This window comes from Lathamus discolor, chromosome 1 (genome assembly GCF_037157495.1).
Source record: "Lathamus discolor isolate bLatDis1 chromosome 1, bLatDis1.hap1, whole genome shotgun sequence".
Classification (NCBI taxonomy): domain Eukaryota; kingdom Metazoa; phylum Chordata; class Aves; order Psittaciformes; family Psittacidae; genus Lathamus; species Lathamus discolor.
The window spans coordinates 45,147,711-45,175,171 of record NC_088884.1 but is presented as its reverse complement, the minus strand read 5'-3'; the positions used below and the strand labels follow the sequence as shown (position 1 = coordinate 45,175,171).

Below are 27,461 nucleotides of genomic sequence, written 5' to 3'. Positions count from 1 at the left end.
GAACTAAAAGGTAAATGTTTAACACAAATGGCTCACCATGGAGTTTTGTTGGTAATATATGCAAACAAGCAACTGTTCAGTTTTACCAACTAGTACAAGAAATTCTCTTTGGAAAAAGCTGTCATCTACTAGGTTTTGCTTTTCACTGAATTTTGGTATCCTCTTCATTGCAGTAATCACTTTTCTCAGCTTTCTCACATGATCATTTTGGGGGGTTTATAGATAGGACAAATAGTTGATGTGTGAAGGGAGGTTCCTTTATTTATTTTGTTTACTTTTGTTTTCTGTTTTATTGAAGAGATACTTCCAGGTAATTATTTTCAGATTTATCTCCTTTTGCCCAGTTGCCCATCAAAGAAAGTATTAGTCACATTGAAAAATCTGACAGAATAAGCTGTTTGAGCAAATTAATCACTATTAGCAATTAATTAATTAATTACACATTTATCAGTTTGCCAGGGCAAGCAGGGAGTTTTACATAGGCCTGCCATCATGTGTACTTTGATGATACTTAAACCTAACAATGTTAATCTTATTTGAGAGTGCTGGCACCTAGAGTCCTGTTTTGGCAATATGATCTTATCGACTGCTACTGGGCTGGGAAAGGTATCAAAGTCATCCTAGCTCGAGGTGGAGGGAGTGCCTGGGTGACACCTGCCCAAAGCTGATGGGCTCTAACTGTGGCTTTAGGCTCAGCTACAGTAAAAATATTCCTCTCAAGTTAATATGCTTTTCAATTTTAAGTTGGCTGGAAAGAATTGATGGGTTTGCTCTAGGGACTGACTTTTTAGAAGCTAAATACTAAATATTTTCCACTGTTGTGATTGAGTTTGATTCCTTTGCATCCACAGGCTTCAGGAAGGGGGGTACCAGGGCAAAAGAGTGTAGCTGTAAAATTTTAAAATGTTCTGAACTGCTATGGGACCCTAAGCTTCAGCACATGTCTGGTTTGGGAAGATTTGTGAGGCTACAGTACTAATGCACTTCACGCAGCTGGAAATTAGGAGCATGTTCTGAAACCAGTGTTCTGCTTCCGTTGTATTTCTGGTGTTTGCCTTTCTGTGGATGTTTACTTGTTATTTTTATAATGTTCTTGTTTCTGGAAACATACTGTAAGTAAATATACCCAGGGAAAAATATGTATTTAACATGCACTTTTTACACATGTTATCTAGTTTGGTTTGGATTGTTTTATTTTTAACTTCTGAACATTGGGGCACATCTTGGAGAAACACAAATCATAAGCCAAATATTATACAAAAAAACATGCAAGAAGTTTGTGAAGTATTTCTCTGCAGTGAATCTAACAGATTCGTATCTGTGGACAGGTGGGAATGAGTCTGTATGCATTCTATTTCACAGGGGAGGTACAATGCAAACATAGTTTATTTATGTTACAAATGCACCAGGATTTCTCCGAGACAGTATTACTAAAATAATGTTTTCTGTTACTCTTGATGTTAGCTATCGTGAAGGCTGAGTGCTAAAGAAGGGCTAAGTAATAGTCTGAATCTAGTAAGGTTTAAAACTATCTAGTGAGAATATTTAATAGTCCCTATGGGTATGTTTGTGAGTTTGAATGTATTTCACTAAAATGATACTTTAGAAAGGTAATTTTTATTTCCTCTCCCCTTCATATGACTCTTTCAGATCTTGCAGTGATACCTGCAATCCTAAACAGAATTTTCCTGAATAAAAGAGCTCAAAGCTGTCACATATACTCTGTCCTGAACATTATCATCTGTGTTTATTTAGTTATCTGGAAACACAAGGTAGTAAAGGGGGCGGACATATGATTGAATTGATAGTAGTGTAGTAGGATAATGAACTTCAAACTGCAGCAGTTACTCTTCAGCACCTCAAAGGCAACTGGGCTTGTTTGAAGTGTAACTTTCACTTAGAGCACTAGATCAGAAACTCTGATTTAGTTTTCAAAGTGATGGTCACACTTCAGACAAGCCCAACTGCTTCTGAAGTGCTTGTGTAAAGATTAGGTAGCAAAGCTTTCTCTGACACACACTTATAGTAATTATTTTAAACATCACTTAAAAAAAACCACCAAACCATCCAACCAAAAAAACCCAACAATCCCTGTGTTTGCCCATTTCTGATTTGTCCTTTTTATGGAGAAACATGGATAGCACATAAGTATGCTATTTCAAATTCTGAAAGGATAAAAAATACACTTGTACTGTGGAAGGAAGAATGTGTTCTGAATGACAGAGTTGTTGACCTATTGTTAATAACTGAATGAGTGATCATGAATAAAATTTACCAAGATATAATGCTGAGGAAGAAGAGAAGGAGACAAGTGGCAGAATAGTCTGTGTTCCCCAAAATGAGAGCAAAGGAAAGGTCATGCTGTATTTTGTCAAGTTTGCCTGGGAAAAAAACAAGCTGCTGTGCAGAGAACTAAGTTGAAGCTGGAGAGGCAAAGAGTTTGAAAAGTGAGTCAGGCATGCTGCAATTAGCACCAAAACCAAACTGGAATTGGTGCCAAAATAAGCTGTGCATTCCTTATCAGCATTATAAGACAAGGCCTGTTCTGTTTACTGGTAAGTGTGTGTTACTTCATGCAGTGACCCTTCATATATCCTCTCTGTCAGGATTTATTTTAGGTTATTTCTTAGGGCTATGTACTGACCTCAATCTGCCATATAATGAGAGTTGTATGTATGCATGTATGTGCTGAAGCCGTTGTACAGTCTGTAAAGCGCTTCAGCGATTTGCATATTGTCCAGGGCGACTTAATGGCCTTGTTTCAGCTGTAACAGTTATTTTTTAATTCCTAGTTGCTGGTACAGTGCTGTGTTTTGACCTGAGAACAATGCTGGTAAAACACCAGTGGTTTAGTTGTTGTTAAGTAGTGCTTGCTCTGATCAAGGGCTTTTCAGTCTCATGCTCTGCCAGTGAGGAGGGCACGGGAAGCTGGGAGGAAGCAGAGACAGGACACCTGACCCAAACTAGCCAAAGGAGTATTCCATACCACAACATGTCATGGCCAGTATATGAACTGGGGGGAGTTACTTGGAAGGGACTGATCACTGCTTGGATTGAGCTGGGTATCAGTCAGCAGGTGGTGAGCAATTGTGTTGTGCATCACTTGTGTTTTCTGAGCTTTCATTTCTTCTCTCATTGTTTCCTATTATTATTATTATTATTATTATTTCTATTATCACTGTATTTTACTTTATTTTAGTTATTAAGCTGTTCTTATCTCAACCCATTTGGTTTAATTCTTTTGATTCTCCTCCCCATCTGTCCCAGAGGTGGGGAAGGGAAGGAGTGAGTGAACAGCTGCATGGTGCTGAGTTACCAGCTGGGTCTAAACAATGACCCTCCATTTATGACTTTGTGTTTATTTTAATCTTGAAAAAAAAGAAGAAAACAGTAGGATAAATAAAAAATAAAACTCTGTGCTGGCAGTGGGAGGTTGTAGTCTAATTCAGTACAGCAGTTTAGTCTCTGCTTATGCTACTGCTCTGTGACCATTTATAGAATCATAGAATAGTTAGGGTTGGAAAGGACCTTAAGGCCATCTAGTTCCAACCCCCCTGACATGAGCAGGGACACCTCACACTAAAACATGTCACCCAAGGCTCTGTCGACCTGGCCTTGAACACCACCAGGGATGGAGCATTCACAACTTCCCTGGGTAACCCGTTCCACTGCCTCACCATCCTCACAGTAAAGAATTTCTTCCTTATATCCAATCTTGTATCCAATTTCACTATTTAATCTTTAAATATCTGGGAAAATATGCTTCTGACAAATTAGAATAAAGTCAATCCAATTTTCCATAAAATTAATTTACAAGTTTGTCATAGTTTGACATTTTAGACCACATTTTGCTCTTTGTCTCTACTGACAGATGACAAATTTCTAACTGTGGAGTAGTAAATTGTCATCAGTTTTGATGAATTACAGTATTTAATCAATCAAGATATACTCATATATATAGTTTATGTTAATGGATGTCACTTGAAAATAATAATAGTCTGCAACATAACTATATCTGCGAATTATTTATGAACTTTTAGAAGTGAATACAAATATCTGTTAAACAAAGGCATTGATTATTAAATAAAAACCAAAAAAAGTTGATGGTCCAATTTCCCTTATTATATAGCTGCTTCCCTTCCATATGTCAGTAGTATGATTTGAATAAAAAAGTCACTGTATCCCCAACTAACACTTTCACTTCTGATAAGTGTGCTGCCATAGTCTTACATGACTAATACTTCTACAAAATACAGTATATGTAGTACAGCATTCTGAAATATGACTAATTAAAACACATTGTAAGCCAGTCTGCAGTTTCATCCTACACTATCTATATTATGAGCCGTTTAAACCTCACCCATCTGAATTACAAATTCAGCTTTCTTGTATTTACAGATGTGTATATGAATGATGTTTTAGCCCATTCCATTTCAGTAATAATCTGACAGCTGTTTAATTTGATTATAGACTCCGTGTGCCTCAGTGTTCCCATCAGTCAGGAGCAAAGCACTGAAGGCACAATCGCTATTTTCAAAGTAACAGGGTATGCTGTCCTTCATTGTGATATCTATTCCAAATTGATCTTGCTAACAGTCATAATGGTAAATAATTCATACAGAATAGTAGGCCATCCACAGAGAGGCTATACTAATTTGAGATGATTTCTACTACCTAGAAGGGGATGGCTGAATAAGTAAATATTTGCAAGACTTAATTCAAAATCTGATGTAGATTCAACTGAGAATTTAAAGAAGGAATACCTTCTTGACAGAAAGCTGTACAGTAGTTCTCCATTTGTCCAATTTTCACTGAATGACACTGAATATATTGGAATTATTTACTTCTTGCAGATATTAACATGGGCTCTGAGACTCTAAAGAGTTTTTTTCTTTCTTCCAAGCAGTATTGGCTATGTGCTTATGTGTGAGTAAGGACATATTGCAAAACTTCAGTCGGTGCTCACCTTCCTGGAACAAAAGGAGGGGAGAGGGAGGAAGTAAGGCCGGAAAGCAAAGAAAAAAAATGAGAGTGTGGGGTCACAAGTCCACTGTATTATGGAGTTAGTTCTCTCTCTTGCATAACAGAAATCTCCTTCTCTTCGTTTTTCTCTGTGAATTAATGAAATCTTGCATTGTGGCATTTTATCACATTTCCACATTTTAGATGTCTTGCAGACTGATAAATAACTCAAACCATCATTGGTAATTCTAGGTAGTTTGAAGCATGTTTTGTGGATATGTAAGAGCCACTAAGATAACAGAGGAAAAGAAAAACACCTTATTCCCTGTCTGCAAAAGCATGGTATGAGTCAAAGAAAGGAACACTGAGTTTAAATTAGAGGTTTAGTAGTTCAACATGATGTGCTCCACCCACATCATATTATTTCTTATATAATTGTTAGCCAATTTTCTTGAAGGGGTAAAAGAAAACACTGCGTAAAATTGGTGAAATCAATTTTGCTTACATTTATTTGTGGAGAAACACAGAAAAATCTTCTGGAAACAGCATCACAGTATAAACATATAATATTTTTAAAGAGATTAACTCAGACCACAATTCTGAAAGTATGGGGGTTTAAATTTTTTTTATTTTTTATTTTTTTTTTTTAATATATGGAGAGACCAAAATTTTAGTCCAAACCAGACTTCCTGGTTTTACCTGAGTCCTGTTACGATACATCAAGGTGCATCTCATCCAACCTAAAACTTGTGTGCAGATGAACTCTTACTTTGAGCAGAAATGTAGCAATAAACATTTCAGAGGATTGACACCAAATGCACATACTTAAAACTTGCAGTCAGCCTAATCTAGAACCAAGGATTATTGTTATGGCTCTTCTGTACTAAAAAGATAAAAAGTGAAATACATTCAAAATTTTGTAGTGCTTTGTCTTGTTAATGGGAGTCAACAAGATTGAAGTCTGTTTGCTGCTAATGACAAATAGCTAAAATAAATAGTTGATCATTTAGAAAGTGCGGTGAATTTCCAGCAATATTTCCAATGAAGGAATGAGAAGAAAATACAATATTTTTTACAAAATTTGATGGGGTGAAAACATAATAAATGAGAGATTAAAACTGCGAGTGAATTGTGGTATATACTACTTTTCTATGTTAAACAAGTTACCTCAATTTGTAGGAAAGCAAATCAGCTGACATAGCTTATGTGGAATGTAGAATAAAAATCATAAAGCCTTACCAGTCTTTCTCATGCAGTGATTAATTTGCTCAGACCTTCTTGAGATGAACTGTGGTTCAAAGATGCAATATCCAGAGGAGATTTTCAGCTGAATCTCCCCAGTGTCTCTAAAACTGAATTTTATGTTGGGGAGGTTGGGTTTTTTTTTATTCTTTTTTTTTTTTTTATTTTATTTTTTTTTGTTTTACAAATTTTCTCCTTTCAGTAAATTTGTGTGTGTTTTTTCTTTTGTGGGGGGGGATGATGAGAGACCGTATTTTTATTTCAACTCCCTGTGTACTGGACTGTATACACACACTGAACAGTTGAGCATTGCAGCCATGAGGTCTCATAATTTTTGAGGCATACCCTCAGTTTGGAGACTAGTTATATATGTTTTGTGCGTATTTGTTAGCACGAAATAAATCTCATAAGCATTTCCTGGGAACAATAAGCAAAGAAAGCAGCATTTGTTAAGCCAGCCCCTAGAGGCAGAGATTTAAGGCAAGAGAGCTGTGGTATGCCTCCCTAGCACAGTCCTGCTGCCAGCACATCTGGCAGCTCTGTCAGCAGGCCTGTCCCCATGGCCTCCCACTCTCCTGGGCACCCTCCAGCCTCTGCTCTGACTGTATCTCAGGTGCCTTACCAGGGAAAGTCTGTGACTTTTTGTTATTTCTCATGCCTAACAGTCCTTTTGGTGGCTACAAATTTCTCCTGAATTTGCTTTCAAGACTTCTGACCTCTCTTAAAAGATAAACATGGGATAAACGACGAGCTGTCATTTTGAGTCAGCTAATTTTCAGTCAGACTGCTTTATAGCCCGAGTATTAAGACAAAATGAAACAGCAGATAAGGTAGGCTCTTGACATTATGTTTATTCAGGTGACAAAAATAATTGTTCTTTCTTGGGTTGTTTATCATAAAACAAATTGTTAGTGTACTGATGTCATAGTATAATATAAAAGCAGTACAGTCAGCTGAATAATTTTCATACAGTTTTAATTCACTTCAGTTCTTAATTAGCTTTATAGCCATACAACTTCTACATAAGCTTTAAGAGCACAGTTGTGCCTGTCAAATCAAATTAGATGTGCAACAGATACTACCTTCAGTGCTCCTAAAGTATGACTGACCATGCAAGATTTCTGCTGCAAACAATAATTCCAGATGACAGTATTACCTTCATCCCTGGAAACTGGAGGGAATTGCACAGGCAGAGGTTGTTATCATCATGTGTTATTGATTACATAACTGGGTAAAAAACAAAAATATGATTTGCTTCTAACCTGTGGAAGAAATACATTCCCTGGAGCATTCTCATATCTCAGGGACACCTTGAATAAAAAGGGTGTATTTAAAATGAGTGTTACTTGCAGTTTTAGAAACATGTATTGAAAAACTTGTTGTGAGGTTTTATCCTAGTTATTGATTCATCAAAGCAGATGTGACAGAAATACTCATTTGTAAACCTCCAGGGCAAACTCAATTTTACTTTGAGACTTTCCCTGAAAAGTGTTATGATAAAGGGAAAAAAAAATGCCCTCTTTCTATCATCATTCAATTCAGAAAAGTCAAAGCTCTTGACAGCCAAGAAATCTCTGGTAGTTCAGAATATGAGAGGTATGAAGAGGTGGCTGCTTGTTGTAAATGCTGGAACTGCAGATACATTAACAGCACAGGAATTTCAGAGAGCAGCAGCAACTGAATAATTAAAAGGCTTGAAGGGCCTGTGCCAGTGACTCAGACAAAAAGTTCTAAAATACTGGACTCAGGTAGCACAGCTAAAGTGGGCGCTAATAGTTACTGTGAAGTTAAGCTTAAGATTTCAAGGCTGCAAGGACACCATGTCAGGTATGCCACTCTCTGGGAGGAGAATTTTGAATAATGGCTTGGGTTTAAGCAAGGGGAAACGCTGATGACCAAACAAAATTTCCCTAAGAATAAGCTCCATGCTGCTCAGCAAAGTAGTAGGAACTTCATTCCTTATTCAAGATTGTATTGACCAAAGCATTAGCGACTGTTCTGCTGGTAGCAGGCTTGCCTTGGCACAGCAAAGAATATACAGTTTGATAAACTCATGTCTTTTTCTGTTTCCAAGGAAAGCAACCAAAGCATGTTACCAGACTGGTTTGCCTTACTGTACTTAAACAATGGAACTGGGAATTACCAGATGATACTCGTTATCCTTTCACCACTTGTCACCCATCCCAATGCCCAAGCATATTCCAAAATCTCTATTTCAATTCCAACCAAAACAATACAAAGAAATAAGAAAAAGTAAATAAAAATGTACTACATGGATTACACAGAAAGTTTATTCTGTGAGGTTCTGCAAGTACTATAGACACTTATCCATGTGTATAAACTGTACGTAAATTAGTAACAAGAGTTGTACCCTGTAACACTATGAAGTTCCCCTTACAGGAATATGAAGAAAAAAAAGGTGTATGTGTGCTTTTGTGTTTCAAAATTCCAGCTCAATCTGAATTATGATCATTGGCTTTCTATTAAGTACAGTATTTTCATTTGATATGTAACATTAATTATAACCTTAAGGACAGAAGTTTTTTGAGCAAAGTTCTAGACAGAATAACACTGCTGGACTGGCAGTTTCTGAATCCTAGAGTAAGACCTGCAGGTAGTAGTTCTAATGATACTTCTGGGAAGTGAGAGAAAAGGTTTAAAATTTAAGTCTCATATTCAAAACTGTTAAGGGCTTTAACATCAAGTATGCTGTGTAGCCTCACAAGTTCTTGATCACTAGGATGTAAAAAAATACTGATTAGGAGTTATGAAACATATGATCAACAGCTGATCTGTAAAAAAAAAAAAAACCACTGAGGATATCAAAACAATGCTTTCTTTACATGCAGTTTGCATAGAGGTTTACTGTGAATTTAGTTCCAGCTACTGAAAAATTAAACAAAAGAAGCCCTTAGTTACACATTGTCAGCATATCACTTGAAACCTATCTGAATACTTTGAAGTATATTATTAATAATACCATATACCATAAACTATTTAGAAACTTGATTAAAAAAGAATGAGCCTAAGAATACCTACCAAGTATCTGTTGAACAGCACTTAGTTCAGATAAAAGCTGCTTTCAACAACTCAAGGAGAAGCAGCAAACCCAGCCCTTTTGAGCTCATTGCTAGCATTTGTCTTAAATAAGTAGATTTAGTCTCAGCTTTATCCAACTGGTTGATAAGATAAACCACCTGGACATGTTTTTTTCATAAAGTGCTTTCTTTGGGGGGGAAGGGAAAATTAAGAATGACTGCAATTTAACCCTGGCTGCTTGTGGGTGCACTATTTCCCTCAAACTAAAATGAACTTAAAAATATGCATATACCTTGTTAAGCAGCAATGCTGTCCATCAAGACATCTTTTTTTTTGACAAATGATCACAAATTTTAAAGGTTTTTTTATCCATCATTTTCATGAGAAATGTAGCATCTGTTTTTTTGCTGTAGAGAATAAAATCAACCACTGCAGTTTAGTATATGTCATGCCTGTCAAAAACTAACACATAAGGAGTGAAACCTTTTCATTATTGAAAGGAACGACAGTTGAACTATGTGTCTACACTTTCTACAGACAAAAAACTATGCTTAATCTTTAAGAGTAACAGCAGCGGTAAAAATTGAGAGATCTTACTAGGAATTTTGATAACTAGAAAATATGTTTTTCAGAAAACCTGCTAGTTGCATGTATAAAACTTAACATCAGGACCAAGTTACAATCCAGTTTCACTTTATGTTGTTATTTCATAGGAAACTGACTCCACACTAATGAACATAAATATTGCTCTGACTCATCACAGCCTGTCACTATAATGTCCAAATACATTTTAATAGGGAAATTCAAATATGAAGTAAAAATAACAGGGGTTTTGTTGTTATGTTTTGGTTTTGGTTTTTTTTTTTTTTCACAAAACACATTAATTATGTTTTTCTGATATTAGGTAGATTTTGATTAATGCATACCTTAATTTTTTTCTCCCATGCCATGTTGCAACAGCTGCCTTACAGAGAGGCAAGTGCACTTGCAAAGCGGATATGTTGAATTGAACTTCATTATGTGTAAAAGGCATTGTCTCTGTTGCTATGAAATAGGCCAGTTCTGTTCCTCTTCTGGTGTGATTCTGATAGCTTCACATGGGTGATGTTGCCACCAACTTGAACCTTCCTTTGTTTCTAAACTTAAGTAAATGTTTTCCATAGGTACTTTTTTATTAGATATGCCTAGACTTTAAATGGTTTTGATAGATACTGATGTTTACATGCACCATTTTAGTTTGTGTTGATGATTTCTAAATATTATTTAAATCCTTACACTCTAGAATGCATGTGGGTTTGATTATTCTAGTGCTTACATTTTGAGTAACTTCATATATAATTTTATTCAACAGGAATTTGCTGCACTGACGAAAGAATTAAATGCATGCAGGGAACAGCTGCTTGAAAAAGAGGAGGAGATTTCAGAACTGAAAGCTGAAAGAAACAATACAAGAGTAAGTATACAGCAGACCTTTTCTGGAAATCATGTATGTGTAAAGGAGGAGTAATATACTTAAATATAAATTTAGATCTTCATTTTTATAGACAAAATTACATCTTTTACATGAGACTTGTAAGACTCTATGTAACAGGACAGATCTACCTTGCTACGGTTTGGAGGAAATGAAAGTACATGTTAGCAAGATATATTACAAAAATTAGCAGATTTTATATGTAATATGATAAGTACATTCAGTTTAAATGCTTTCTAAAGCAAGGGGCTCATGCAACCTTCCAAGCCCCAGGGCCTGCCTAAGTAACCTTCACATATCCTCATGTCTTACCAAGGCTAAAGGCAAGGTTGCAACAGACCCAGCTTTCTTTTGTGCCTTGGATTTGATCTGAATAAGGAGGAGATGAAGTCTGCCACACATGTCATAGTTACACTGCTTTGTCTAGATGTCAGCCTTGTGACCCTTACAGTAAATGTCACTTACCATGCAGCTGAGTTAGGACAAGATTTCAGCCTTAAATTTACCATGTTCTACTTCAATCAGAAGATGTTATTCTGTCTGGGGACAAGAATTTGTGATAGCATGTTCTGAAAATTCTCAACTGCTGTACAGAATGGTTTTCAGAATAAAATAATTTCCACATGCAAGTATCTGGGCAAAGGCAGAATTGATCCAGAAATGGAAGAGGGGAGCAAAGAAGACTTTATGGGTTGTGGAAATATGTGAGAAAAGAAATGAAGTAGTCCCAGATGAGACAGGAGTCAGGCTGGTAATGAACATATGGAATAGATCTCAGAGAGGTTCAACACCAAGGATGATTTCTCACATCCATATTTCATTCTTCTGTGATCTGGGTAACTCTTCCTTTTTTCATGGTTTCATTAAACAAATAGAACTTTGGCTGGTCAGATAACATCTTTCTTTGGTCAGCTAATTTGCATTCTGAAGGAACTGTAACAACCTACATGACTAAAGAACTGAGAGGGGATTTTCCTTTCTTCTGTGTAACTATATCACCAGGGTGCCATAGACTTCAGAAATCTAAGGAAAGACATATGATACAGGTGCCTGCAAAAAGGCAAAGCTGCCCCATCTACTTCCATGCTAGCTTGAAGTACAGGAGATGATCACATTTAGCATAAAAATCACCTCCAAGGTTTGGGAAATGTGATGGGAGTCATAGGTAAGATCTACATTTTCTCACACAAATCTCATACATTCTAAACTGTCCGAAATGACTCCCACAAAAATAGAATCAATTAGTAAAGAAACATGTAGGAATTGTGCTGTATTTTTTAGGTTTAGGAAAACATCTGTACAAATCTCAAGACTTTTAAAGCTGCTTAAACTTTAAGTAACTGCTCTATATATCGGGTATTTTAGTATTTAAAGTAAAAATAGGAAATTCCATTAAGAAAATTATTTACATAGGATAGAGTACACTTTGTGTTAGTTTCCAGAATACATTTTTGAATGCAGAAATGTAGCTAAAAAATACATTCAGTTGTACCTATTCAACAAACTATATATACCCATTCCTGTACAGAACATTTGTCAATTTCCCTTTCTTTACAGAAAAAATACCATATAAACTAAATTTGCAATGTCATCTTCTCAGTTGTCCTAAGTTCTTGCTAAGTACGTGCATTAGTCTGTCTAGCACAGTGCTTTATGCATTTCACTACAAAACCCACTGAACATCAACTTTGGTACATTCAGACTGCAATGTGCCAATACTTACTATGGGTCTGACATAAGCAGTGCAGACTAGCAGAAATTCATGAACAGCTTGGAGCCAAAGATACCTCCTTGCCAAACAACTGTGAGAGAAAAGGAAGATGAGTCAACTGCAAGTCACATCTAAGTCAGACTGAGCTCAGTTATAGGCATTTTCTTTGCAAACCAAGAAGCTTAAAGATCATCCACTCTTACATTTCTTGTGTTATATAAAAGAAAAATTGGTAAGAGATTTTCCAGGAGAAATAATACCAACGAAGGAGAGTTATAGGATGTTATAATCCTTGCGAGAATTCCTTGCAGTTGAAACTAGTAAACTCTATCAGTGTGTTTTCAGAGTTAGGATGAAGCTGAGTATTGGAGATTAAAAGCTTTATGCTATGAAAAAGACATAGGAAGTGCAGGAGATGTTACAGTAAACAAGAGGGGAAGATGTAGTCCAAGTATTAATGAGGAAGGAGAGAGAGAAAACATTTCATGCCTTACCCTGACCTCTAGCTTTTTCATTAATAAGTTATCGCCCCATCATGTCGTATATATGTTCTTGCCAGTCTAAACTGCCACATACATTAGTTGTCAGAGTCTGCTATAATAGTAGTGCTGTCTTGTATAGGCTCCTATACACATCTTTTATAGGGAAAATCGGCATTTTAGATACGAAGCTATTGTCTTCAGAATACAGTCTCGATAAGGTGCTAGTGATGAGAATTCTGGCAACACTCATTCAGAAGACATTGCCTAGATAGAAGTGTTTTTGCAAACTGAGATTTCTGCTGTTACTAATGCAAAACAGCATTAATATTTTGTAAGAAAAAGCTGCTCCAAAATTCTTCTGTGGTTAAGCAAAGATTTTAGTAAAGTAATAGTGTTTAGGGAATGACTGATAACACTTCTGTGATGAGGAAATTAGATGTATTTTCTAATATATTAACTTAGTCCAAATAAAGTTTCTTTCTTCCATCCCACTAGTGTTCACACTCAACCCAGCTCTAGGCTGTCTATGTTAGTAAGCCTTACCTGCATCCCGGGACATGCACATGCATAGCCATGGTAGTGGTGGTAGTGGTGGTGGTAGTGGAACTACTCACTACAAACATTTTTCTTTCAAGGAGGAGTTCCTACTACTTTTAAATAAAGACGCTCAGTTCCAAATTCTCAGATTGCTGTTTGTGAATTTTTTAATCCAACTTTTTATCTCCCTGGGGTAGCAGCATAAATACACTGTTTGAAGTACCTACTGGTTCAAACTGAAGATAGCAAGAAGAAATAGAAGTGACAACTCTGTCAGGTTCTGAGTACACACTAGCCTGCTAGCTCACTTTTACATTTTCAGTTATGCCTAACTGGCTGTTCTTTACTCTAGACCCATACCTGTGGGTTTATTTCTTGGCAACAGCCACATATACTTCTTGTCAATCTCCATAGAAACAAACCAACCTTCCCCCAAAACCACATAACCACACGTATCCTGATTTGCTATTCTATGACAAGCTGCCCTGGCAGATCCTGACAGAAACATGTATTAGAGAGAGACCATGATGCAATTACATCAGCCTTGTTCTCAGACTGAAGCTGAAACACAGCACTGCACCAGTTACTAGGAAGGAGAAAAATACAGCTGAACCCAAGAAAGTACCCACCCCTTATTCCATACCATTTACATCATGCTCAGGTCCCACATTTTTCAATATACCATCACTTTTGTCTCTTGATATATATGCAGCTGAACCCAGGGTATCAGGTCCTGTACACACCATGTCTCAGCCAAAATATCAGCGCTTAAACTTTAGCCCAATGTTTATCAAGTTCCTACTCAATCATTCTTAAGCAAAGCTTCCTACTGACCTTTTACTGTTGAATATGTATTTTTACTATGATACTTAACTTTTTCTGATTTAATACAGTAGTAATATTTTCGTGTCAAGAACTTAGCAACTTAATCTGTCAGTACATGAGGCAAAATAGAAAATGCAGGAGCATATGTATGCTGATTGGTGTGGTGTTGCTGACAGAAAGGTAGACAGGTTCTCTCTGGAAAATAATTGCATGAAACTTTGAAAATATACAAAAAAATATTAATAGCAACTGTTGCAGTTATTCCTTTGAATATTCTCTAGCTAGAATGATCACCTATAGCATGTGGAAAGACAGCAGCTTTTCTGAAGCTAGAACACAGGTCAATGTGACTTTACCATGTTATTTAAAGAAAATTATGAATTCCACTAATTTTGCTGTACTAAGTTTTAATTTAAATTGAAAGTTATTTTTGTCTCAACACATATACTTTAAAAGTAAAAAAAAAAAAAAAAAGATTGTGGGGTTACCATTAAATAAGAATATGATTATGAGGAAATGTGAAGTTAAATTGAAAGTTATTTTTGTCTCAATGCATATTCTTTAAAAGTAGAAAAAGTTTGTGGGATTACCTTATTAAATAAGAATATGATTATGAAGAAATTTGAGGTTTGGTTTGACAGCTGAAACAAAAAATATTGTAATGCTGATATGGTTAATTCTGATTGTATTTTTTCACTGCAACAAAAAACAGACATATACTTTTTAGCTCATTTTCTTAGAGCTTACATTAGTTTAAAAGGTGCTGAAACTAAATTGGGCACTCTGTTTTCTTTTTTAAACATGACAAAATGAGTTCTTAGAGTCTGAAAGTACTGTACACATGAAAATAAGTATAGCTGTTTCCTAAAGTTCTCTAAAGGCAAAACCATTATTTCATTAACGTAAATGACAGTAAATTTAATTAGATTTGCCTCAAGATTATATCTATCCTCTAGACTCATCCATTTCTTCTTTCAAAATAAGAACTACTGCCACAGAAAAGAGGGTGACTATAGTTAGTAAATGCAATATATAGTAATACCTGTCATTTCAGATGCTGTATAATCTAATAGTTATTTGATATAGTTATTGCATTATTCTCTCAAAACGCCCTTTCTTTGTTTCTATTACTTCGTACCATTATCCTGATTATTACATTTTCTTTCATACTTTTGCTTCACATATGTTTGTTTCGATTAAAGTTTTAGGCTACCAGTATTGTTTTTCTGTTCCGGATGTACAGAAAGACAGGCACGGGACATATGGTGCAGTTAAGCTCTAACTTCAGGTTTTCAAAGAAAGATTTTCACTAGTAATTTACCAGGATAGCTATTTGAGGTCACCCTAGCTGACCACAAGTGCAAAGTGGTTTCTGTCAGAGTGGAACAATGTTGAAGAAAATGACTGACTTGTGTGACTGGTTTCAGAGATAATCTTCAGCTCCATATCTGCTTATTTTACTTGTCTTCTTTCCTCGCACCAGAGATGGAGATTCACTGAACAATGTGCATTCTAAATATAGACTGAAAAGAAATTTTTGCCTGTGCTGGTGAGAAATTTTAAGGTGGACCTCAAAAGAGAATTGTCTTCTTAGTGGGTTGCCCCATTCCTCTAAGGAAAACCTTAAGCTAAGTCTGTATGATTTTAGTAAATCCCTTATCTTTTGATTTTTCTTCCTGTGTTCCATTATTTATGCCTCACCTTTTCTGTCCATCACCCACTCCCAATTCTTTAATTTCTCCATTTATTATCCTGCTGTGTACTTTTTTTTGGTTTTTACAAATAGGTTTGTTGAAAGTAATGAAAGTTAAGATATTTTATATTTATTAAAATCCAGGTCCTGTAGTAATACAAACTCTACTGGGTGACACTAATTTAAAATTGCTAAGTCATTCCTCCTAAAAAAGAATGGTTTATTTTTTTTACATTCCATATGTAAATCAGTGTCCATGTAATAATGATATTATAGTATAATATAGGTAGGTGACATAGGTAGATGAAGTTTATATCATTACCTTTAAATAGGAATTTTCATTTCACAGAAATCAATCACTTCCATAAGTGCTTTGGAAGTTATTTGAGAAATACAGGAAGCTGGGTGTAATCTAACAATTTTCTCTATTATTGCTGATTTAGTTCTTCTTAACATTTTAAAGAGGCTTCATTCACTCGCAAAATATGCATTAGAGCATTTTTCAATTTTAAGATTATTATTTTAAACATTCTTTATGCTCATTTAAAGTCCAGGTCTCCAGAAAACATTATCTCATTTAGCTATGATAAAATTATCAGCATGGCATCTTGAGCATCCTAAAATTTGCCCAGCCTAAGAGTTAAATTCACTTGTCAGATTGTTTCATAATTCATTGTCAAGCTTATGCTTTCCAGTAGGAGAAGCATAGCAATGAAGCGTGGGTGATTCTGTCCCACCTGCTACAGTTCATCATCTTTTTTTCTCTGCAAGCTGCCTGTCCCTCTGAGTGCTTGACAACTATAGCAGCTTGACACAGTGTGAGGGAGCAGAAAATGCTTAGTAGTCCCTGATCTTTATTAATGCCAGAGTTTAATTGAAATATACTAAAATACCTAAAGCTGTTTCTAACAATTCTTTTTCAGTTTAAATGAACTACTAATATTGTTACAATGTTATTTCAGCATGAAATTTTTTGGTATTCTCACAAATAATTTGGAACAGTAATTCTTGAATTACTGGCAGGGGGGAAAGTCCTCAGCATGTCCTCATGCCCCAAGTTATTGTAATTTCCTTTAGTTGTTAAACTGCATTGCTTGGACAGAATATCTTCAATGTTAATTTCCCTCATCACTGTAGCAATGGGACACTTCATAGTTCTCTCAGTGTAGTTAGGTTTGCTCTTCCCAGGGAAGTAGGGAAGATTTTTTTCTTTTTTTCTTTTTTTTTTTTTTTTTCCAGTATAATCGTAGCTGGGGCAAAAGTTGGGTAAAGCAGCAGTATCTCTGCAATGTCCAAGGGTAATGAAGCTGTTGAAGGGTCTAGAGCACAAGTCTTATGAAGAGCAGCTGAGGGTACTGAGGTTGATTAGTCTTGAGGAGAGGAGGCTCAAAGACCGTATCACTTTCTACAACTAGTTGAAAGGAGGACAGAATGAGGTAAGTGTTGGTGTCCTCTCCCAAGTAACAAGTGATAGGCCAAGAGGAAATGGCCTCCGGTTTACCAGGGGAGGTTTAGATTGGATAGTGGGAAAAGTTTCTTCACTGCAAGGGACATCAAGCATTGAAACAGGCTGCCCAGAGAAGTGGTTAAGTTGCCATCCCTGGAGGTATGTAAAAGATGTGTAGATGTGGCACTTAGGAACATGATTTAATGATGAACTTGGCAGTGCTGCCTAGCAGTAATGAGGCATTGGGAGGCCTGGTTAATAATACTCTTGCTCAGCTGGATTTGCTGTAAGCAGTGCTTACAGAATTTGTGGACAAATAAAAAAAAAAAATAAAAAATTTACAAGCCAGAAGCCTATGTCAGCATGTTTCTTGAGCAACCTTTGGGCTGACAGTAAGCAAAGTTCCAGTGTTCACAGGTACTTTCCAGAAAAATTAACGAAAAAATGAACCAAACTGAGTAAAACTCAAGTGAGTAAGAACAGGAAAAAAAAGCAAAAAGCGTTAAATGTTCAGAGGTAGTGCAGTAATTCTTCATGAGTATTTTGACACTTGGGTGTGACATCAGCTCACCTGTCTTCATGTAGTAAAATAGGCAACACAATATTTTGCATTTGATTTATTTGATGACTGTGACACATATGCCAACATTAAAATGTGGTTTTATCATCTCTAAAATTCTAATTCTAAGCTAAAGGCAAAATTAGTGGATGACTTTTATGGGTTTGGTTTTCTACATTTTGAATGTTTCTAATATGGCAGCAACTTAACCTGTTACCTGCTCTTCTACAGAAGTCTAGGGTGTTGCACTTTTCATGACACATAGTAAACTCCACGATCACCCCATTAGAAATTCTGAATTTTTACCAATCTGTTCTCTTTTTATACTTGGAAACCTTGTTTAATGTTTCTTTCTCTCTTCATCATTCTTTTTGATCTCCAGTCTTCCTTCTCTTAACAAGGATCTTGTCTTTCTTCTGTCCATCCTGACTTCGAATTCCCTCTTAAGATTGTGTGTCCACATCCATTCAAAAATGGTTCTGGATGTATATATATATATATTTTCCCATGTTCTTTATTTATCTCTGTCTTACAGGTTATGTGTAATTTCTTCTATCACAAATGTTTTTCCCCTGTCAAGAATTCTGTGTCACCATAATTTTTCTTTTCCTCTAAACCAGATTTTCTTATTTTCGCTTCCTACCAAGACTTGCATACAGGCCCTCAGAACTCTCGTTTTTTGTGTTTGTCTGGAACATAAGTAGTTCTAGGTAGCAGAGTATCAAATATGATAAATTTGCTCAGTGTTTGTCCAAAAATTAGCTATCAAGATTTTGTTATTCTGAACTTATTTAGTGAGTGCCAGCTTGAGCTTCAGACAGCTACAGACTCACAGAAGGAATGGCCATTCTAAAAGCTCAACGGTAGTTCAACATTTTTCCTTTTGTTTACAATTTCTCCAGAGTTTCATAGCATTTTCACCACATTTAGACTGTTACTGTGGTGGCTATGATACATTGTAAGTTTCTGCATAAAGGCATACAAGACAGACAACAGAGCAGGGTAAGTCAGACTCTAACAGGATCAGCCAGGAAGTGGAAATGACTGTGGAGAAATTTGAGTCCACAGGTTAGATTGGAGCCAGAGTCTGGCTACCCCAGGGCAATGTAATGGGGCAGAGTCTGGGTGCAGAGAGAAGGTAATGTTGCAGCCACTCAGTCTCTTTGCAGAGATGGGGCAGTGAGTGGGTTGTGGCATTAGAAATCAGCTATTGACTTACTTTTCTCCATCTATCTCCTAGATAAACTCGGTGGCCTAGAAAAATCACAACGATATATGAATTTAGACCAAAATTTAGAAATTCAGTTCTATGCATGATAGCAATTAAGTGTGTCTTTGAGTACTGCGTTACCATCTTACCAAAGCACCATACCAAATTCCCAATGGCTCTGTGAAGCAGAGGTCTCTACAAATTTGCCTGTTACTTTGGACTGGCTCAAATAATTAAAAATCCACCTGGATCTGCAATCAGCCTGTCGTGGTTTAAACAAAATCAGCCATAAATCACGCAGTCGCTGTCTCACTCCCTCCCTTCTTGCCCTCCCCCTATTCCTGGAGGGACGGAGAGGAGAATCAAAAAGAATGCAACTCCCATGTGTTGAGATAAGAGTAGTTTAGTAACTAAGGTATAACACAAATCACTACTGCAACCACCAATAATAATAATAATGATAAGGGAAATAACAAGGGAAGAGAATACAACACCTCACCAACCACTGACTGATAACTCCCCTTTCCGACCGAGCACCACCTGATACCTCGTCCAACCCCGCAGTGCACTAGCCCTTCTGGGGTAACTCTCTGTTACATCCTGGGCATGATGTGCTGTGGTATGCAATACCTCTTTGGCTAGCTTGGGTCAGGTGTCCTGTCTCTGCTTCCTCCCGGCTTCCCCTCCTCCCTGACAGAGCATTCTCAGACAGTCCTTGGTCAGACTAAAACATTTGTGTTATCAGCTCTGTTCCCAGGCCAAAAGTCAAAACACAGTGCTGCACCAGCTATTAAGAAGGAGAAAAATGACTGCTACTGCTGAACCCAGGACACAGCCCTACAGGGATTGGATGACAAAGCTCATTAATTTCTTGCTTATTTGCTTTTGATAAATACAGGCCATCCCTTGAATTAAGAAACGGTGGAAATACCCTCCCGTCTTAAACTGCGTGGAGGCATTACAATTCTTAATGTATTTTGCGTATGTATTCGCTATTTTTGTGAATAATACAGTTATTGTAACATAATAACTGGCTGCAAATACAGACACAAAACCGATATTTGAAGCAAAGATAACATCAAACCCCAATCATTCCTGACTTAATAGCAATACATTGCAACTATAATGTGATTACACTCTGGTTTTGCTTTTCTGTGCCTATCAATTCATGTAACAATAAAGTCATTGTGTGGCTGAGTACAACTATGGATTACAGATAAATATATAACTAACAATGCCTAGATTAAGAACACATTGAAGGAGAAATAATAAACAGCTATCCATATAACTTTCAAATTTCCACTTCAATGACTTAGATACAGTTGTATGTTGTAATTACAATACATTTAACATGCGTTGTGATTCATTAATTTAATTACCGTGCTTCAACCTTACAATTAACCTATTCTGTTTTATGTTCAGACAGTAAGAACAGCAACGGTACAAACGGGGAATTTTCTATACATCAATTATCATTTTAATTTTCCATGTAACCTCAGAGTAATAATGAAAAATAATTATATATTCTACAATAATAATAGGTTAACAATAAGCTATTTACAGGTTATTTTACAGATATTTATAATAGCTTGAGATTTCTCTTTATGGATCTTTTTGTCTTCCATCATGTCTGCAGTGCAATAGAGACAATGAACATTTTAGATCACATGGCAGTAAGAAACGCCATTAGCTGTGGCATTTAGAATGAATAGTCTTAAAAATGCAATGAAATCTACTGTTTACTTTTACATATTTTGTTCAGTAACTTCCAGTAGAAATTGAAACTATCTTACGGTTAGGGTAAATTAATTATAAGCTTCTTTAGTATTTTTGCATGATGTTTTAGACTGGCTTTGGTTATTTGGTTGTTAATGTTCATCAATTACTATAACAAATAATATTGTAAATATGTACTTAATTTAGTTAAATAGTGGCCCTATACTGAGTGGTTTCTTGTTCTTGCTTTTCATAGCAGATTTTTAAATTAAATGAATAGATTTCATGTTTTTCTATTTATTCCATCTGATTTAGAATCATGAAATGTTGCCAATAATTACAGTAATCTCTACTACAGTGAGGTTGCTAAGCAAATTGCCATTTGGTACTATGCAGTTTATAGTTGGAATTCTCATAGCATTTAGGCGCACGAAAATTAATATCCTTTTATATCAAATCCGATAGCTGTTACTGGAACATTTGGAGTGCCTTGTCTCAAGACACGAAAGGTCACTGAGGATGACAGTGGTGAAGCGGCAAGCACAGTCTCCCTCAGGAGTTTCCAGTGAAGTTGAGGTCCTCAAAGCTCTGAAATCTCTGTTTGAGCACCACAAGGCTTTGGATGAAAAGGTAGAGTATGGAAAAAAAGCTTACTAAATACTCTCTTTAACTTACTTAGCTGTGCCTTATGATGCAGCAGAGCATCTGTATTGTTTATTTGCTTCTTGGAATATGTCCTGTACTTACAGCATGTACATGTGTCCAGAGAAAACCATAAGAATGTATGACCAATAGCTGTAACACACTTCAGGTCACTTTATCTATCTTTTGTAGACAACAGTGCTGACTTTTCAAAGCAAGTAAATTCACCCCTACCAGACATGCTTCTCCTATTTAGCAGTACATAAGGATGACACCATGTAATTTATTGTCTTTACAATATGCTTTTAAGTTATTGCTGAGAAAATGTAAGTATCTCACATTTTAAAAACACACAAACAGAATAAAAAGGCAGAATGAGATGTTTCTAACTACATAAATGAACCCGCGTCTCAAAAAGTTTTAAAAGGAAAACCTCCTAAATTTCAGACATGTTTTTATTGTTTACTATAGAAGCATAGTGTTTACCTTATAAATAGTGTAACCTAAAATAAGTAGTAGATCCTGTGTTGCAGAATAAAGATAAAATCCACGGATGACAACTGTATCTAGTCATGCTAATTAGGAGGGTCTTTCCACTGGATTCCTCATGTGTCCTCTGCTGGAAAGACTTTTGAGTGAATGAAACTTTGTACAACTAGGAGGTATCACTTTGAGCATTGCTTACATGAATTCAGAAATCCAATTGATGTCTAGAAACACTATATTCAGAAGATGATGCATCTGAATTAGTTAAGAAGTGCCTCAAAACTACACATTCAGGGAACATGTAAGAGCCATTGCTCATGAGTAAAGAACCTAGTACCTTGTGGAGAACCTAGTACCTTGTGGAGTTTGTCTTGGCTGATTTGTTTGCGCTCACTGCTGCAGCTGATTTGCTATTTGAGATGTCTGAGAAAGCAGAAGAGACATTTGTGTAGCACAGCACCCAAGACCATTGACTGCAGAGTTGATCTGTGTTTGTGTAGAACTGGTTGAGTGGTCTCACAGTAATAAATTTAACTTTTCCAAATTCAAAAATATACTCAGAAAGTTGACCTTATTTAAGTAATTTATAGTAATATTTATTTTCTTTGGTAATAAAGGTGTGAAAAACTGTGGGGTTTGAGTCATACTGGGTTAACTTATAAGGTTCAAAGTTAAATGAACTTTATGCCAAATCAAATCTTATTTTGTGTTTAGCCATAGCTTTAGTTATACATTCTATTCAGCTACATGTCATGGAAGTACGTTTAAAGAAAATATAGGAAAGGGAATATAATGACTCTTGCTTCTGTAGCCAATTTATTGTAATGAGCTTTTAGATACCATTAAGATTTACAAAATCCTGTATTATTAAAAATATCTTTTGAGGACTGATAGGATTTATGGTCTGAACTTTGATCTTTTACCCAACATTTTAAACACTGATAAAATTATAGAGCAGGGAGTTTTCCTGCTTCTATACTTTTTGACACTATGTTGCATACATATGAGAAACAATAAGAACTAAACTTTAAATAGATTCTGATTATTTAGCAGTTACGTACTTCTTACACATTTTCTTTTGTACATGTTTTAGTGTTTAGGTACTATGCAGTTTATTTGACATCTAATTTTGAAAATTATTTTACAGAACTAGATTAAATCTAAATATGATATTTTGACCTATATCTCTGGAAATTCTGGTGGGTTTTTCTAATGTAACAGGTTAAAATCAGTAATCAGTTAATTTCAAAATCTTGGACTGACACAGGTAACACATCTTATGCATATAATGGGTCTCTGTCCCAGTGGTAATGATAATTATCAGTGTAGAAAACTCAGCCATCTGCAGTCATATTAACAGGAGATTTGTTACATTATAAAACAAGTTTTAAAATAGATTGGCCAAAATGACTTTTTCCTATTTGCTATTCATCTATGCATTGAGCCTTTTTAATTTTGATATAGTAAATAATATTTTAATTATAAAACTTTCCAAAATCAATCAAGGCAACAGTTTAATGAATTAGTTTAAAATAATTGATTATAAACCTAGCACATACTATTTTCAGGTACACATCCTGTATGAAATTATGTATTTATGTTGAAGTGTCTTTCTTTAGAAGAATTGGATCAAAGTTTTGTATGGCATCCAGATACCCGATAATAATACTATCACATTATGCCATGCATTGTCAGCATTATTGAGACTTCTACTCAAAAATAATGGAAGTAAAAGTGACTGCATACATCCAAATGTGCTGAAAAAACTATGGTTTCTTGACAGAAAAATTACATAAATTAGATTTGTTTCAGACCCTTCAGAAGTAAGATATTAATCCACCTATGAAAATTCATTGAAGTTACTCAGAAACTAGTGAAACAATGTAGGTTCGACCTCCCAGAGGACATCTGGCCCAACTTCCTGCTCAAAGCAGGCACAACTGTGTCAGGCTGCCTAGCTGTAGTTTCCATTGCTGAGTCCCTCTTGTCCCATCACTCTGCATCTCCAAGAAGAACTTGGCTTTGTTTTCTCAGTATCTTCTGGTTACCTAGTTGTAGATAGCAAAAAAAAAAAAAAAAAATCTCCTCTGAACCATACCTTCTTAAATGTGATGAGACCCAGCTCTCTCAGCCTCTTCTCATATGCCATGTGCTCCAGCCCAGGTCCAACTTAGTGAGCCTTCTTTGAAGTCTGTCAGTGTCTTTCTTGTACTGAGGAGCCCCAAACCAGATGCAGTCTCAAAAGTCCAGAGGGGGATAATTATTTCACTTCAACCTGCTGACTGAGCTGTGTGGCCTTATTCACCCCTAGGTCTTTCCTGCAAGACTGTTTTCTCTTCCGCAAGCCTGACTTGTGTCCTGAAGTTATTCCATTCATAGTGCTGGAATGCCTCTTGGACTTTGTGCCACTGATAACAAATCTCTAACCTTTGCAGTCCAGCCAATTTTCTACGCACTGTATAATCCCCTTACCCAATTCAGATCTTACCTTTTTCTCTATGGGTAAATGAAAGACCTCACAGAAAACCTTGGTAAAGACAAAGTAAAAAACATTCCCTGTTATCCCCACATCCACTGAGCCAGTCATCTCATCACACAAGGCAACAAGTTTGGCCAGATATCATTTGGCTTTGATAAAGTCATACTGGCTCTTCCCAATTACCATCTTGTCCCATATGTGCCAGGAAGTGGCTTCTGGTAACCTTTGCTCCATAACCTTCCCAAGAGTGGCCAGCTTGTACTTCCCTAGATTTTCCCAGGATAATTTCTGCCTTTTATAATGGTGGTCACAAAACTTGTGGGTTTTCCACTCATCAGGAATCTTTGAATGAAATCAAATGAATACTGGAAACTTCAATTTGTTTTTTTTTCCACAAGAAATGTTGACATTGAAACCAATAATTTAGCCTTTGCACCCTTGAAAAAGCATAACAAGATATTTTCATAAAAATGCTTGCTTTTAAACTCAAAAAAATCTCAAGGAAGTCTATCCATTTTTCCTAAATGCAAATTTTCGTTCACTTTCTCACTTCCTATGCTTAAACATCTCAAGGTGTTGTAACAAATGCTGCCACAAAACTTGACTGGTCATGCAAGGATTGCTGTGTACACCATACGAGAGTTACAAAACCATCCTCATTATTCTAATGAAAGTCAATGAAAAAGACAAAACAGACTGGAAGGTGGAAAATAAAACATATCAGTTCAGGGTTCATAGTTCCAAGGAGGACTGCTTAAGTATAAAGAAAACCAGGAATGATACCTTATTCCAAATGACCTGTTGTCTATATATTACATGAAGTCTATACTTTGCCTTTACCTTTTGTCCAAAAGACAGATCACCATAGAGAGTGGTATCACAATGCGTTAGAAAGTGTGTCATTGACGGTTATTTCAGTGTCCGACAGCTCCTTCAGCATTCCTTCACCACCTGTGGAGTGAAATCTTGTCATGAGCTTCTCCTGCTAGAAAGCCAGTCCCGTGGCTAAACCAAATATATAAATCCTAGTGAGTAGAAGGTAGTAAGAGTATGCTGTTATTTTTACTTCATTGTCCGTATGAAATCCTAGCAGTGCCAGACAACCATCTTCATAGTCTGCTCTTGCACAGTCACAGTGTGTTTTGTGAGAATTTTCACTTTAGGGTTTCAGGATAATGAATAAATATATAAATATTTAGTATTCTATGTGTATCTCAAATAAATCTCATTGGGTCTCCTTGGGTGAGTTGTGTCACAGCAAATATAAATGACACTAGCTACATTATTATTATTTAGAAATTTCATTTGGCATAACCTGCACATATAGTCAAACATCAGTATGTATCTAATGATGCTGAAATATTTAGAAATCTTAAAACACTGGCCGTGGACTCTTCTGCTACCAATTCCAGATTTTTTTAATGTTCAAAGTTACATTCAGTGATGTTTTTAATAAGTGTAAGGTTATGTTATGTCTAACAAACAAAAGGTATTAAAAAAATTTAAAGTTTTAGACACTAGAGGTTAGGACTGATTACAACTGGGAGTGATGTGAAATTCTGACTTAACGTTTCTAATAGCCTTTGCTGTTGCCTAAGGCACTTGAAGTTTGTGGCTGTATTCATAGGGAAGATAGCCTGTGTGGAAATCTAAATTAATCACCCCTGACCTTCTTAATGCTTCAGTTCCCAAAGACTTCTGTTACTGCTGCTGCTATCTTTCTTTGGTTTATTTCATGCAATGACAAGTTTTAGAAATAATATAAGACAGCTCTATGAAACATTTTGAGATATTATATATGAATATACATAATAAATTATAATAAAGAAGATGAAGATAAGATTTACTAGACATCATTAGAGTTGAATAGAAAATAGAAGCTCAGATTAATTTCATGGTTAGAATATACACTGAGTGTAAGAGTAGGTCAGGAAGTACATATTCTTCATAGGCAAATAAGGAAGAAAAAAAATAGAAAAATTGTTATTTTATTTATACTATTTTATACCTATAATTAAATTCTAACATGTGCCTGACTATTTTAATGCAGACGTTTTTCGTATTTTGCTTTAAACTTTGGGCTCAACATTTAAGCATTTGGAAAGAAGAAACTGTTTAAAGCAACTTCTTCCCCAAACACATTTTTTTGGTTGATGCTTCAAGAGAAGAGTCCAATTGATCTTCACAGAGGAAGGAGACTACCAGGTCCTATTGCCCTAGCTAAGATTCAAAACACACTGGGTTTCTCACGACTAATTCATGGCAGAAAAGTATACCTGATATTCTTGCAAATAAAATCAACCTGTTCATGTGAACATTATCACTATCTTTTTATTCATTAGCAGGTAGCTAGGAGAGCTTTTCCTCAATAGACTGTTCATGAAAAGAGATTCAATGGTAGCATGTGCGAGTGCTTTATAAAAACTCTTTGTGGGCTGCAGATCTGGAAAGAATGAAGAAAGAATTTAACACCAGGGGAAAAAGTGGGAAGCAGTTGCTAGGAGACAGAGAAAGATGGGTGATATTTTGCACAAACAGCACTGCAAATATGACATTGACTATGTTACATTTCAAGATAATGCAGTTGCATTTAAAAGCCAGAGGAATAGGCAGTCATCTGGGCACATGTTAGAGGATGTATCCAACCCTTTGCTTGCTGTGCAACCCTTTTGCTCAGCACTCTAATAGGAATCTGTCCGTGAAACATGCATATTATAGCATGTTCTGATAGATCAGGTGACATCTGATTACTCTTACTTTGTGAAAGTTTATTTAGTAAAGCTTTACCTAGTGCAAAGAAAATAGAAATATATTGAAGGACCATATGAAATTTAAGTAGTATGTTATTTCCGAAGTGTTAAACACGGTCTCACTGAGATAATGCTTACTTTTATGAACTATAGTTACTTACTATCTTTCCCTTCCAGAAGATAAATAATATTCTAATTGCTAATTTGCAT

The 27,461-nt window shown here is 36.0% G+C and overlaps 1 protein-coding gene across 1 annotated transcript in view; it reads left to right on the top strand.

Moving 5' to 3' along the window:
• Positions 1-10,619: 10,619 nt before the first annotated feature.
• Positions 10,620-27,461, top strand: part of PPFIA2 (PTPRF interacting protein alpha 2) — a 127,549-nt gene continuing 110,707 nt past the window's right edge. Inside the window, exons 1-2 of the mRNA XM_065669600.1 lie at positions 10,620-10,696; positions 21,360-21,524. Coding sequence (XP_065525672.1) covers positions 21,414-21,524 — 111 coding nt within the window. The 5' untranslated portion in view covers positions 10,620-10,696; positions 21,360-21,413. The remainder of the gene's footprint in view (positions 10,697-21,359; positions 21,525-27,461) is intronic.